The following is a 14,940-nucleotide window of genomic DNA, read 5'->3' on the forward strand; positions in this document are numbered from 1 at the left end:
CATCCAATCTCTCTACATCTTTCAACATTCAATAGGTTTCAATGAGATACCCCTCATTCTCATAAATTCCAGCGAGTACAGGCCCAGAACCATCAAACTTTCTTCATATGACAAGCCATTCAATCCTAGAATTATTTTTGTGAACCTTTTTAATCCTTTTCAATACTCCAAGTGAGGTTTCACCTATGCCTTATAGAGCCTCAGCGTTACATCCTTTTATATTCTAGTCTTCTTGAACTGAACACTAACATTGCATTTGCCTTCCTCATCACAGACTCAATCTGCAAATTAACCTTTAGGGAATCCTGCATGAGAACTCCCAAATCCCTTTGCACCAACTGTATTACTTGTGTGGGAGAGTCTGTGGATCTCCTGTAAATATGTTCAGCCCTTGGGAGCTCACAGAAATTTCACTCTCCATTCTTGGGGGTCTCTGCTTAGGAGACATGAGAAAGATTTAAGGGAAAACTGGGGTAGAAAATAAACAGAATGATTAAAGGAAGCTATAGGGGTGAATTGCTGAATATACTCAAACCTACAGACAGGTTTTTACTCAACAGTGAAAGAAAGGGATATGGTAAACAAGCATGAAAATGGAAATGATGCCAAGATTAGTTCAACCTTGGTCTTGCTCAGTGGTGGAGTATACACTAAAAGTCACATAGCCTGTGGTTATACTTCTCATTTTTATTTATGTGCTATGCTCAACAATAAAAGGGTAAAGGGAGGTTTGTGCAGAACAAAAGCACCATGTTAGATTACCTGTTTCTGGAATAGAAACTGGCAATAAGAAGTGCATTCCATATTTAAGGACTGTAAAACTGTTGTCACTCTCACCTGATATAAGGGCTGCTCTGCGCAGCAAGCTGTGGTAAATAGCTGCTGTTACTGGCTGAACCATGAGGTGAATTCCCACTCTTTGGTCTTTCTGCTTCCATTGACACCGAAGGAAATTCAGATCCATCTCTTCTCAAAGAGTCACCTCCCTGTGCGCATTCCAGAGTTACTGTAAATAATAGGAGAACTGGAAATTAATTCAAAATGAACCTAACAATCTAATATATGGCACAAATACAAAAAAAAATCAACACCGAAAGGACTCAGCAGGCTGGGCAGCATCTTTGGACAGAGAAACAGAAATAATAATCAAACATAAACACAAGAGAGCCTGCAGATGCTGGAAATCCAGAGCAACACACACAAAATGCTAGAGACATTCCACAGGTCAGGTAGCATCTATGGAGAGGAATAAACAGTTGGTGTATCGGGCCAAGACACTTCATCAGCACACTCAAGCGTGCACTTTCATGGGGCTGCAATATTTGCAAATGTAGCAACACCTGAAACCTATACACAGGCTGAGGGAGAGGGAGAATTAAAGAACAAACAGGAGTGTCTGAATTTTGGTGGAGGTCAGGATTATTAATGAAGAAGTTGAATCATTAAGAGATCTGTAAGCCAAAGGGTAAAAATGTCGTGGTAATAATCTAAAAGTTGAACTCTATTTTCAGTTCTAAGGCTGCAATGTACCTAACTGAAAAGTGGGAGATGGTATTCATTAGACCTCTGTTGAAGACTGTAGGAAGACAAGAAAAGATTAGGAGTAGGTTGAAATTCTGGTAGAGTCATGCATGTTAGCTGAGTGGAGGTGTTGGGCAAAGTAATTGTCCAAATGGTATTTGCTCTCTCTAACTTAGAGTCCGTCCGTTCATTGAGCATTTAATGCATTAGAGTGACAACACAACTTCAGTTGTCAGAAGTTTTTGAAGTTAAAGTATTTTGAAATACTTTGGAAGCTCAAAAATACTTCAAAACAATATTTTAATTTACTTTAATTAGTGACAATGTCAATTTTAACTTGACTAAATTGATTTACTTCAGAATGAGTAATTCACATTTTAAGGTAAAAGTTGACTCCTTTGATAATGCATTGACTGGCCACATCAAGATATATGAGACAGTTTTAAGCAATTATAATCGTATTAAACCACATTTTCCTTTAGTGATTATAAGAATTTTAATAAAATATTTAAAAATTATTTTTGAGGGAATTCTAATATACAGAAAAACAGTTATTACAGATTTATATGAATACACAAGTGAAATATTCTTGATGCTAGAAATTAAAATGCCATATTTCATTGAACATGAATAGTATTATTTCCTTAAATAAAATATTTTAAATTGTAATTAGGTACTGTACAATCATGGCAGTGGCCAAAATGCATTCATATTCTAAAGAAAAGTTATGTTTAAAATGCAAGCAAGCTATTCAACCAGAATCAGAATCAAGTTTTTATCACTGACATGTTACATCAATTGTTGTTTGTTGCAGCAGTATAGCATAAGACATTAAAATTACTATAACCATATAACAATCACAGCACGGAAACAGGCCATCTCGGCCCTCCTAGTCCATGCCAAACTCTTAATCTCACCTAGTCCCACCTACCCGCACTCAGCCCATAACCCTCCACTCCTTTCCTGTCCATATACCTATCCAATTTTACCTTAAATGACACAACTGAACTGGCCTCTACTACTTCTTCAGGAAGCTCATTCCACACAGCTATCACTCTCTGAGTAAAGAAATACCCCCTTGTGTTTCCCTTAAACTTCTGCCCCCTAACTCTCAAATCATGTCCTCTCGTTTGAATCTCCCCTACTCTCAATGGAAACAGCCTATTCATGTCAACTCTATCTATCCCTCTCAAAATTTTAAATACCTTGATCAAATCCCCCCTCAACCTTCTATGCTCCAATGAATAGAGACCTAACTTGTTCAACCTTTCTCTGTAACTTAAGTGCTGAAACCCTGGTAACTTCCTAGTAAATCGTCTCTACACTCTCTCTAATTTATTGATATCTTTCCTATAATTTGGTGACCAGAACTGCACACAATATTCCAAATTTGGCCTTACCAATGCCTTGTACAATTTTAACATTACATCCCAACTTCTGTACTCAATGCTTTGATTTATAAGTTACAAAAACTAAATAGTGCAAAAGACAAATAGGGAATGTTCATGGCTTCGTAGACATTCAAAAATCAGATAGTGGAGGGCAAGAAACTGTTCCTAAAATGTTCTGTATTCTCATTTAGACCAAAACAGGCATGACATAAAATCCAGTAAGAGTTGCTTAGCCAAAATATCCACAAGAGGGTCAACTTGCTCTGCCTGAAGCAAGTGGCCACAATATAGCAGTTACAGCGCTGACAAATTTGACCTCAGAGCTTGTTAATAGGGCAGGGCTTCTGCTCCTGGTTGCCCTCTGGTGACACTCTCTCCCCTTTTGATGAAAATCAAGGTACCTGGATGATGCCAGCATGTCTGAATGAGCAGTTGACACTCAATATCTACCATAATTATATGAAGAATGTTCATTCAGATCAGGACCAGGATTCTAACTGATATCTATAAAAAGACGCTGTTGTAAGTGACATAAGGAAGAAAATGATAGGAAATTAGTGGTAAGGGAAAAGAATGGGGGGGAAAAAACTTAACTAGAGCCAAGACCAGCCAAAAGATTATCAGGAATTTTTAGCAAATTCTAAGGATACACCAGAAATACAGTTTTGTAATAATTATCCATCAACACAAGGGTTAGGAGACATGGGTGTTTCTTACATTAGCCATATCATTCAAAGAAGGTAGTATACTTAAGAGTTCAGAATGCATCCTAGGACAATATAACAGGACTGGGAATTATTCAAATCCCCTGCACTGATATTTTTCATCTCAGGAAGCACAATATGCCACAGAATAGAATTATAGGATCATAATAGATAGGATCATTAATTTTACAATTAGGTTTCATGCTTACCCATTTTCCTACATAAAGAAGATATACCATTGATGAAATGCAAAATACTTTGGATACTTCAATTCTAAAATTGAAGTAGAAAATACTAGATGTTTGTCATCTTTATGAACAGTTTCAGTATAAAAACACATTACAACAATGACCTCGGTACTTATTTGGTTGTAGCCTATTTTAGGGTAAATTAAGCAGATGAAAGGCTTTACAGAATAGAATTTTTAAAAATTCTCTTGAACTTTATTTTTGTATTGGTAACTCTTATGTAGTTTTCTCATGAAATTAGAATACAAATTGAAAACAAATAAGTTAAACATAAGAGTCAGAGTCATAGCACTGAAACTAACTCTTCAGACCAACTCATCCGTGCCTATCTACAGAACCCTTTTGCCCACATTAGACCTGTATACCTCTATTCCATTCCAAGTACCTGTTCGAACACAATTAAAGCACTGTAATTGTATCCTTCTCTGCCACTTCATCTGGCAGCTCTTTCCATGTGACCACTGCCCTCAATGTGGAAAAACCTGGCCCTCAGATCTCATTGAAATTTCTCCCCTTTCCTGAAACCTATGACCTCTATTTTTAGACATTCCTACTCTAGGGAAAATACTTCAACTATCTTCCCTCAATTTTATAAGGTGTTCTTCATTAAGTTACCCTCCATCTCAGGGTGCTGGTACCTTTATGTGGACCCTCTGTGTGGGCAGGTAACTTGGTTGATGTCTAGCAGCCTACTGGGAATGGTGCAGACCAGAAGAATCCAACTCTTTTATTTCGAAAATGTTAATAATGATGTTTCTAAATTTACATGTAAAATACAAATAAATCTATATAATAATGTGTACCTTTATCAATATTAATATTTCACCATATTTTGAACAGACTACTTAAATCCAGCAGCAGCTCTCAGAAGAACACATACAAAGTGCTGCAGGTACTCAGCTGGCCAGGCAGCATCTCTGGAGAGGAATAAACAGGCGACATTTCAGCTGAAGAACAATGGAAAGGGGAAGAAGCCAGAATAAGGTGGCGAGGAGAGGGGAAGAAGTACAAACTGGCAGGTAATAAGTGAAAGCAGATGGGTGAGAAGATGGGTAGGTAGGAGAGAGGGAACGAAGCTGGGGGGTAATAGGTGGAAGGGGTAAGGGGATGAAGAAGGAATCTGATAGGACAGGACTGTGAACCATGGAATAAAGGGAAAGAGGAGGAATTCCAGAGCGAGGTGAGGTGAAGTGAATGGTTAAAAAGAGAGCCAGAATGGGGATTGAAAAAAGAAGGATGAGGACAAGAAAAATTATCAGAAGTTAGAGAGATTGATGTTCATGCCATCAGGTTAGAGGCTACCTAGCTGCGATATGAGATATTCCTCCTCCAACCTGAAGATGGCCTCTGTGGCAGTAGAGGAGACCATGGACCAACATGTGGGAATGGGAAATTAAACTGAAAGAAGTGCTTAAGGAAGTAGCCCAAGAAATAGTGGATGCATTAGTGATAATTTTTCAAAACTCCTTAGATTCTGGATTAGTTCCTGAGGATTAGAGGGTGGCTAATGTTACCCCACTTTTTAAAAAAGGAGGGAGAGAGAAACCGGGGAATTATAGACTGGTTAGTCTGACATCGGAGGTGGGGAAAATGCTAGAATCGGTTATCAAAGATGTGATAACAGTACATTTGGAAAGAGGTGAAATCATCGGACAAAGTCAGCATGGATTTGTGAAAGGAAAATCATGTCTGACGAATCTTACAGAATTTTTTGAAGATGTAACTAGTAGAGTGGATAGGGGAGAGCCAGTGGATGTGGTATATTTAGATTTTCAAAAAGCTTTTGACAAGGTCCCACACAGGAGATTAGTGTGCAAACTTAAAGCACACGGTATTGATGTGGATAGAGAATTGGTTGGCAGACAGGAAGCAAAGAGTGGGAGTAAACGGGACCTTTTCAGAATGGTAGGCAGTGACTAGTGGGGTACCGCAAGGCTCAGTGCTGGGACCCCAGTTGTTTACTATATATATTAATGATTTAGATGAGGGAATTAAATGCAGCATCTCCAAGTTTGCGGATGACATGAAGCTGGGAGGTGGTGTTAGCTGTGAGGAGGATGCTAAGAGGATGCAGTGTGACTTGGATAAGTTAGGTGAGTGGGCAAGTTCATGGCAGATGCAATTTAATGTGGATAAATGTGAGATTATCCACTTTGGTTGCAAGAACAGGAAAACAAATTATTATCTGAACGGTGGCCAATTAGGAAAAGGGGAGATGCAACGAGACCTGGATGTCATTGTACACCAGTCATTGAAAGTGGGCATGCAGGTACAGCAGGCGGTGAAAAAGACAAATGGTATGTTGACAAAATGCAAAAGGAGCAGGGAGGTTCTACTGCAGTTGTACAAGGCCTTGGTGAGACTGCACCTAGAATATCGTGTGCAGTTTTGGTCCCCTAATCTGAGGAAAGATATTCTTGCCATAGAGGGAGTACAGAAAAGGTTCACCAGATTGATTCCTGAGATGGCAGGACTTTCATTTGAAGAAAGACTGGATCGACTAGGTTTATACTCACTGGAATTTAGAAGATTGAGGGGGAATCTTATTGAAATGTATAAAATTCTAAAGGGATTGGACAGGCTAGATGCAAGAAGATTGTTTCCGATGTTGGGGAAGTCCAGAACGGGGGTCACAGTTTAAGGATAAAGGAGAAGCCTTTTATTTTAGGACAGAGATGAGGAAAAAGTTCTTCACACAGAGAGTGGTGAATCTGTGGAATTCTCTGCCACAGGAAACAGTTGAGGCCGGTTCATTGGCTATATTTAAGGGGAAGTTAGATATGGCCCTTGGGGTATGGAGAGAAAGCAGGTACAGGGTTCTGAGTAGGATGATCAGCCATGATCATACTGAATGGCGGCGCAGGCTCGAAGGGCCGAATGGCCTACTCCTGCACCTATTTTCTATGTTTCTATGTTATGTTGCTACTGGGACATACGGCCTTTTGTGGTGGATGAAGCAAAGATGATTGATGAAGCAGTGCCCCGAACTACATCGGGTCTCATCGAAGTAAAGGGGGCCACACTGGGAGCACTGGATACAGTAAATGGCCCTGACAGACACAAGGGTGAAGTATTCTCTCATCTGGAAGGACTATCTGGGGTCCTGAATGGTTGTGAGGGAGGAGTTAGGGATAGATGTAGCACTTGTCCCACTTGTAGGAATAGATGTAGGAGGGAGATCAGTGGGGAGGTATGAGTGGACAAGGGAATCACATACAGAGCAATCCTTGCAGAAAGCAGAGATTTAGGGGTGGGGTGGGATGGTACGATGTGCTTAGTGGAAGTTCAAAAAGTCAATTCAGGATACTTGCTGGAGGCATACATTTTATATAAAGCAAGTCAGAGTTTATTTCACTTTGATCTTTGTTGACTATCAACATAACTATTCAAGTACAGTTATGACAGACAGCACTGATGGTATTCTATCAGCCCCACTGCAAACAAAGAAAGCAACTTGACAAGGTAAGCTTGTTCATCAAATTTAGAGAAAATCCAAAAAAATTCTGAAATAAGTTTCATTTTGTTTTTTTAAATCAACTATTTCATTTCTAGATGTTAACTTAGGGGTAAATTATAAATGGGATGGCAGCTCTTAAAAGAGTACAATAGGAGACATCTATGCCTAGTTTTCCGAAAGATCATGTGTTCGTCATCATAAAATCTCTGCACTCTTGAGCTTCCCAAGCTCTTATCCCTTGGGAAGAGAATGAAAATTAATACTGGGAATCAATTTATCAACTGGTTGTTTGAAAGAGGTTTCTAAATTATGCCATTATTTACAATAACATTACTGCCCAATTATTTTGAAAAATGTCTCATAACAGGCATGTTTTTGAAAGAACTAAAGCAAAGCACATATTAATAAAAAAGCACAATAGACATTTAATAAGGAATGTACTTTTGTTCTGTTTAAAGGATATGCAGAAAAGAGAAAACTTATTAAGCTAAAGGAACACAGGGTATTCATTGAATAATGTAAGCTTTAATACATAAATTCTCTGGTATTGGACAATCAGGATAAATGACTAACTATTGTATATATGATTCTACACTTTCCTACAAAATTGGGAAAAATTATTAGCCTATATCTCAATGGATAAATGATGGAACTTCACACCCATAGAAAATGAGGGTCTAAGGTTTAAACCACTGTCTCTGCTGAGCTCATTTAGTTTACTATTATGTTAGAAGTGCCTCAAGTGAAAACATTGCAGATCTAATGAAAATTAATAAACCAGCCTATTTGACCATTCCTCATTCTTACTGAAAAATCCCTAAGAGCATATGACAGACTGAGAAGAAGGATGATCACTTGAATGAAAGCCCATGTACCTTTCAGATTGGTAGCAATAAATAAGCAATATAATTGTGACAATGCCCTGTACGATGCATTTGAAATTAGATTCATTTTAAGTGATTGGAGTGGAATTTCAGATGAGTTCAACAAGCAGATGCTACCTTATTGCAAGTTTAGTGCACTGATCAAAGATGATTTAATCTACACAGGGCTACATCCAGTTTAAAGTACTGACATAGGCTGTAAAAATAATTAAACTAAATTAAAGGCACATAAACTCAATTCTGAACCATATGATGCTCTGTCCTGAATTACAAGTGATTTAATTGTTCACTAATTATTTATCAATGACTGTAATCGTATTTGTAACCTTCAACTCCATTTCTATTTAAATGAGTATAGGTTGGTTTACAATGCCGTTTAGCCTTATTCCTGTGGTTTAATGCTTATTACTATTTAACACATTGAACAAATGTTTGGTAAAGTGGCTATAATCCAGTTTACGATTTCGTGATAGAGAAGGAGGGAGGAAAGAAAGAGGCAAGGCCAAGAGAGTAGTCTTGAAGAAATGCAACAGAAATGCAGACTTACTACCAGTCAAGTAGTTCCTTCCATTTTATCTTCTGAAGTCTTTGCCATATCTGCACAAACTTTGCCTTTCTGAAATTCAATTTTATGGCTTTGGTTTTAACTGATATACTGTCCCAAGAAACTTCGAGACTAACAATGTAATGATCGCCTGTTCCTAAAGGCTCAACAACTTCTATAATCAAAATTCTGTCCTGATTGTGACAGAATATCAAATCTAGACAAACCTCCCCTCTTGTTGGTGCATCTTGCTGGTGCTACCAGTCAAAATGAAGAAAGAACATTCAGGTTGATATTGAAAAGCTTGGGGTCATGCATTGAGAGAACATGAAACCCTGCCTAGGTGCTGAAAGAAGCACACCACCATGCACACTATTCATCCACCTATCCTGGCTGCACTATCTGTAGAGTAGTAGCCACCCTGTACACATTCATTCCTTTGCTTGTTGGGTGATACCTTACTTTAAACAATATATCTTTGTGTCTCACCATTTTGAAACTGGACCTGCAATTGTATAACTAAAAAATGAGTTAGCTTGCTGAGGAAACATTCTCTAATATATATAACTGAAAACCCTATGTTGGGACAAACAAAAGACTCACAGCTCTACTAGTTATCTCCTAAAAGGCAGAACATATCTTCTTAGCCTTATTAGTGGAGGAGATGGAAGCATATATTTCACACATAAAGCAATCCTATAGCCTTTTCCATTTGCTCTAATAAATGAAAATGTTAAATTCTATGCTTAGGATACCTGATAGATATCAAGTCAAAAATAGCTAATTGGAATATTACCATTCACCAATTAATGGCAATAATTTGCAGTGTTTCTGTGATATTAAGGATAACAGATTCAGAAATTATACCAATTAAATCTGATTTGAATAGATATTTAGGCAAATGCAGGCACTTTCTAAATAGCTCATTAGCTACAACTTTGATAGCCATGGTGTACTGACATAATTTCCATGGTTGAAGATTTCAGTTAGAAAAATTACTAACAGTGTAATTCAAATCAAACACCTGAGAAGTTACAGCCATCATTTATGTAGATGTCCACTTAATATCATAATGCATACATTGATTTCTATATTCTTGCATAATTTAATACACACTCATATCCATGCAAGTTGACATGCTAGCTAATTTTTCAGTGAATCACCACTACAGTGGGCTCAGCTATATTTTTTTTAAATGGGAGAAGGTAAATCTTTCTCCAAACCAGCATTTATTGTTGCTTTTGAGAAGAAGCTGGTTATAGACAGATGCATTCTTTTTGGTGAGGGCAATCAGTGTTATTAGGAAGAGAATCACAAGATTAAAATCTCAGGATGATAAATAAAGTGCTACAGTTTCAAGTAAGGACTCTATGTAAATCTGGAGGTATTGCTGAGGAACCTTAAGTTGTTGTTGGTATACCTTTAATTGCTGTGCACTAGTGAGGCAGAAGTAATATTTAGTATGAAAAATGGTGGAACCAATCAAAGAACTTTTCAAAGTACACTTATTATCAAAGCAATACACACAAAATGCTGGAGGAACTCAGAAAGCCAAGCAGCATCACTGGAAAAGAATGAACAGTCGATGTTTTGGCCTAGACCCCTCATTAAGACTTTCTCTTGTTTATTATCAAAGTATGTACATTATATACAACCTTGAGATTTGTCTCCTTACAGGAGGCCACAAAACAAAGAAACCCAATAGAACCCATTTAAAAAAAAAACCTTCAAATATCAACATAAATGAGTCCACACACATGAAGACAGTCATAGCTGATCCAGGAGTCCGTTCGATTCAGGCCACTGCCTTAGTTCAGCACAGAAACAAGTAAACCTTACAAGCAATGAGCTAAACACTAGCCAGTCCCCATCCTCTGGCGCGACAACCTGACCTTTTCAATCTGGCTCGGCACTTAAATTGGCAAACAACAAGGCATTCCTCACTCTTCGAACTGGGCCTTGCTGCTTCGATACACTCTTAGGCCTGAAGCCCACTGCCTCAATTCAGCCTGTATCTGATCATTCCAATCTGGCCTAGTGCTTAAATCAGTCAAACATTGCCTTGTTCCTTGCTCTCGGGCCTAGGCCCCGATGCCTCGCTTCCTGGAATCCTTTCCCAAGTCCACTCCAACAATGGCTAAATATTGGCTTGTTCCCCTCTCTTGGGCTTGGTCCCTATCGCCTTGATTCGCAACATACACACCAGGCCACAACTTCCTATACCCAGACATCCCACCTCTCCTGTAAGTTCCGGGAGTCTTCCATTTATTGATAGTGGCTCCCTGATGCCCACAAATTACAAACATATATACAACATCTCAGAAATCGATTTTTTTGAGAGCAAGGGAGAGAGGGGGAGAGAGAGAGGGGGGGAGAAGAAGAAAAACAAAAAAATCCTGATTGGTCTCTCTTTGGGCAAAGTAGACCTATCAGTTTTCTCTGTGGGTGGGCTTTACAGTCAACCTCTCTGTCTCTATCATTGTCCATTAGTTCAGTTTAGTGTCCTGCAGCGCCATGGCAGAGTGTTCCAAAAAAAAATGTACTTCACCCCAGAATACAGTAAAGTGTACCCCTGCCTAATAAGGGGTTAGAAATAATGACAGTGTTGCTCACTGCACTGTTTGCAACAGTGACTTATGTCTCAACTAACCTTGAAGGACTGGTACCAAACTACAAAAGTTTGCCAGTTGATGAGTTCTGGGTGAAGCTGTCCAAAATAAAATCTGTAAGCACAGGGCAGTTGAGATTCAAAGAGCTCTGCTGGTTGATGAAACTGCTTTTGGTGCTGCCAAATTCTAATTGTGATGTAGAAAGGGCATTCAGCATGGTGCGTCACATTAAGACAGAATTCAGAAGTCAGCTGTCTCACAAAAGACTTGACAGTCTGATGTTTCGCAAAATAAACAAATTCATTGATACAGACTGCTATGAGGTTAAGACTTCTAGCAAAATGCTCAAGTCTGTCAAGCAAGCCACATCACAGTACAAGGGAAGTTATTTGCATTAGCATTGAGACTGCCATCAAAATATTCAACAAGGAATGTGTGTGTGTGTGTGTTTTTTAAATAGTTTCAATATGTGATTCAATAAATTGTTGTGTTCTTTCATAATCAAATGTCCTGTATATATACGCCCTTGGAGGTTGACTGGGGGTATGAGTTTTTGCTGGGTGGGATGTCTGTATACCACAGCCTTCAGTTCACACCGCAAAAATGCCAGGTTATACTGGCAGTTCCAAAGCTTAACACTGAAAGGGAAGTTGTAGGCTATGATTGCAATAATCACGGGGGAGTAGCCGTATACACAAGAGACAACCGAAACATGAGGCTGCTTATGATAGGAGATGAATCGAGACTTAGGGAAGATATCTGAGTGAGAATTGAAAGCTATAACGATAAAAGAATAACAGTGGGTGTATGTTATGGAGCCTCCAAAGCTGCTAGTGATTTTAATAAACAACTCTATCAGAATAATAGAAAAGCAAGTTCTGAGGGTGATGTTATAGTTATATGACACCTAAATTTCCCAAATATTGATTGAGAGAACCCAGTGACTAATAGATTACAGTAAAGTGAATTAATTGAGTTATTAAATGATTGGCTTTTGACCCAGTACGTAAATGCAACAACAAGAGGGGAGGTTTGTCTAGATTTGGTATTCTGTCACAATCAGGACAGAATTTTGATTATAGAAGTTGTTGAGCCTTTAGGAACAGGCGATCATTACATTGTTAGTCTCGAAGTTTCTTGGGACAGTATACCAGTTAAAACCAAAGCCATAAAATTGAATTTCAGAAAGGCAAAATTTGTGCAGATATGGCAAAGACTTCAGAAGATAAAATGGAAGGAACTACTTGACCTTGAGTCAATTGAGGAACAATGGTGTTGATTTAAAGAGGTCATACATGCAGTGCAGGAAATGTTTATACCCAAGGACAGGAGAAGCAATGAAAACAACAGATCAACTACATGGATGAATAAAAATATATAAAAGTTATTGAAGTAAAAACAGCTATATAAATAATGCAGAAAAAAACTAGTAATTATGTTAACTGTAGGGCATACAAAAATGTGACAGCTACAGTCAAGAAAAAATTTGGATTGCCAAAAGGCAGGATGAGAAGGATATTGCTGATATTGCTAAGACTGACTCCATGAGATTTTCTGAACACTTTAGTACTACAAGAAAAGTCAAGAAGAAGTTAAGTGAATTAGAAATAATAGTGGGATGATAGATTATGCAGAGAAGGACATAGTGGAGACTATTAACTCATATTTTGCATAAGTATTTACCTATGAAGATGTTAGCAATATGCCAGCTAGTGTAGAGACAATTAAGTTTGTTTTAAGTGTCTTAGAGATCTTAGAAAGTGATTCCTGCTTCAGCTGAAAAGGCTTAATGTTAACAAATCTCCAGGGCCAGACAACATATATCCAAGGATACTTAAAGAGGTCTGTGATTATATATACAAAGCCCTAACATGTAGTTTCCAAAAGTCTTAATGTGTATCATAGATACGATAATGGTTTGACGACCCACTTTTTGCACAGGCTCACAAATAGCCAGCGCGCGGGGGGAGACTTTGGTAATGCACCTCTGATGTCATTTCTGCCCGGAGAGCACTGGGATTAAATGCCAGCGCGGTGAAGTTTGAATAAACTAGTCTCGAAACGACTTACCGACTGCGTGTCGTTACTTCAGCGCTCTGTGTAGCACATCGCTACATTGGAAACATTAATAATGAAAGAGATGGAAAAGCAGATGATAAGAACAGGCATGTTAGCAGAAAACCAGCATGGGTTCAGAAAGGGGAAATATGTTTTACTAATATGCTGGAGTTCTATGAAAAGACAACTAAAATTTGTGATAACAATAGAGCGGTTAATATCATTTACTTGGACTGATTGCACAATTGGAAAAGAATCACCACAGAAGGATGAAGGCTAAACAAAATACCTGTGACCTAAAAGCCAGATGGAGAGTGGCAAGAATGCAGATGATTCAATAAGTCAATGACAACCTTGAGATTCCTGACAGTATTGTAAATGTACCAATTCCTATGCAAAGGTTCAAGAAGGTACTTCACTATCACTTTCTCGAGGGTAACAATAGATGGGCAATTAAATCCTGGCTCAATCTCTGAAGCCCACATCACTTGAATTAATACATTCAAAAAATAATTCTTCAGTGCTGTCAAAGCTATCTACAGTCCATGAAACCAAGAATTGACATGACTGAGAGCCATGAATGAGAATGAATATGGAGGTAGCACCTCTGAAAAGAACACTTCAAAAATTTCTTCAGTCCCAATTCTTGTTGTGATACCCTAAACATTATCCAGATACAGAAACTATTTTTTCAACAACAGAGAATTTTTAAAATGTAGCAGAAAAATTCTGCTGCTATTTCCTGTGACGGAAGATTGTTTAGAAATTCAAAGCAAATATACTCAACCTTGTTAAACTTGCTGATTAAGATCTTCAGTTGTTAGGTTATTATTAGATTGTCATTTGCAACACTTTGCTGAAGCTGACATATGGCCCTCCATTGACACAATTTAGTTGTCTGCATTTAGGTGAAAGGTTTGAGGCCAGATCCTATATGGGAATATCACAACACAAACATCACTTTTCCAATTACTGGATGTAGGGGAAGAGTTCTCCCAAAAAGTAAGGAAGCCAGTGTAGACAAGTGCCCATAAGAGGTAGATTCTCCCAGATTGCCAAGGAGTCTTCACAAGTATATACTGTAAATACCTTTGATGAAAGCTTGCACTCTGAAGAGGCCTTGATACAGAAAAAAATCCATGGTCACCTAATTACAATAAGGATATTAATAAGGTTGAAAGAGTGCAGAGAAGGTTTACAAGGATGTTGCCGGGACTTGAGAAACTGAGTTACAGAGAAAGGTTGAATAGGTTAGGACTTTATTCCCTGGAGAGTAGGAGAATGAGGGGTGATTTGATAGAGGTGTATAAAATTATGATGGGTATAGATAGAGAGAATGCAAGCAGGCTTTTTCCACTGAGGCCAGGGGAGAAAAAAACCAGAGGTCATGGGTTAAGGGTGAAGGGGGAAAAGTTTAAAGGGAACATTGGGGGGGGCTTCTTCACGCAGAGAGTGGTGGGAGTGTGGAATGAGCTGCCAGATGAAGTGGTGAATGCGGGCTCACTTTTGACATTTAAGAAAAAC

General features: G+C 38.4%; 1 protein-coding gene across 4 annotated transcripts in view; it reads right to left on the minus strand.

Moving 5' to 3' along the window:
* Positions 1–14,940, minus strand: part of wdpcp (WD repeat containing planar cell polarity effector) — a 203,293-nt gene that overhangs the window by 34,980 nt on the left and 153,373 nt on the right. For all 4 annotated transcript variants that reach the window (XM_059986133.1, XM_059986132.1, XM_059986134.1 and 1 more), the window contains exon 15: positions 838–1,006. In XM_059986133.1, coding sequence (XP_059842116.1) covers positions 838–1,006 — 169 coding nt within the window. The remainder of the gene's footprint in view (positions 1–837; positions 1,007–14,940) is intronic.

Source organism: Hypanus sabinus, chromosome 12 (assembly GCF_030144855.1).
Source record: "Hypanus sabinus isolate sHypSab1 chromosome 12, sHypSab1.hap1, whole genome shotgun sequence".
NCBI lineage: Eukaryota > Metazoa > Chordata > Chondrichthyes > Myliobatiformes > Dasyatidae > Hypanus > Hypanus sabinus.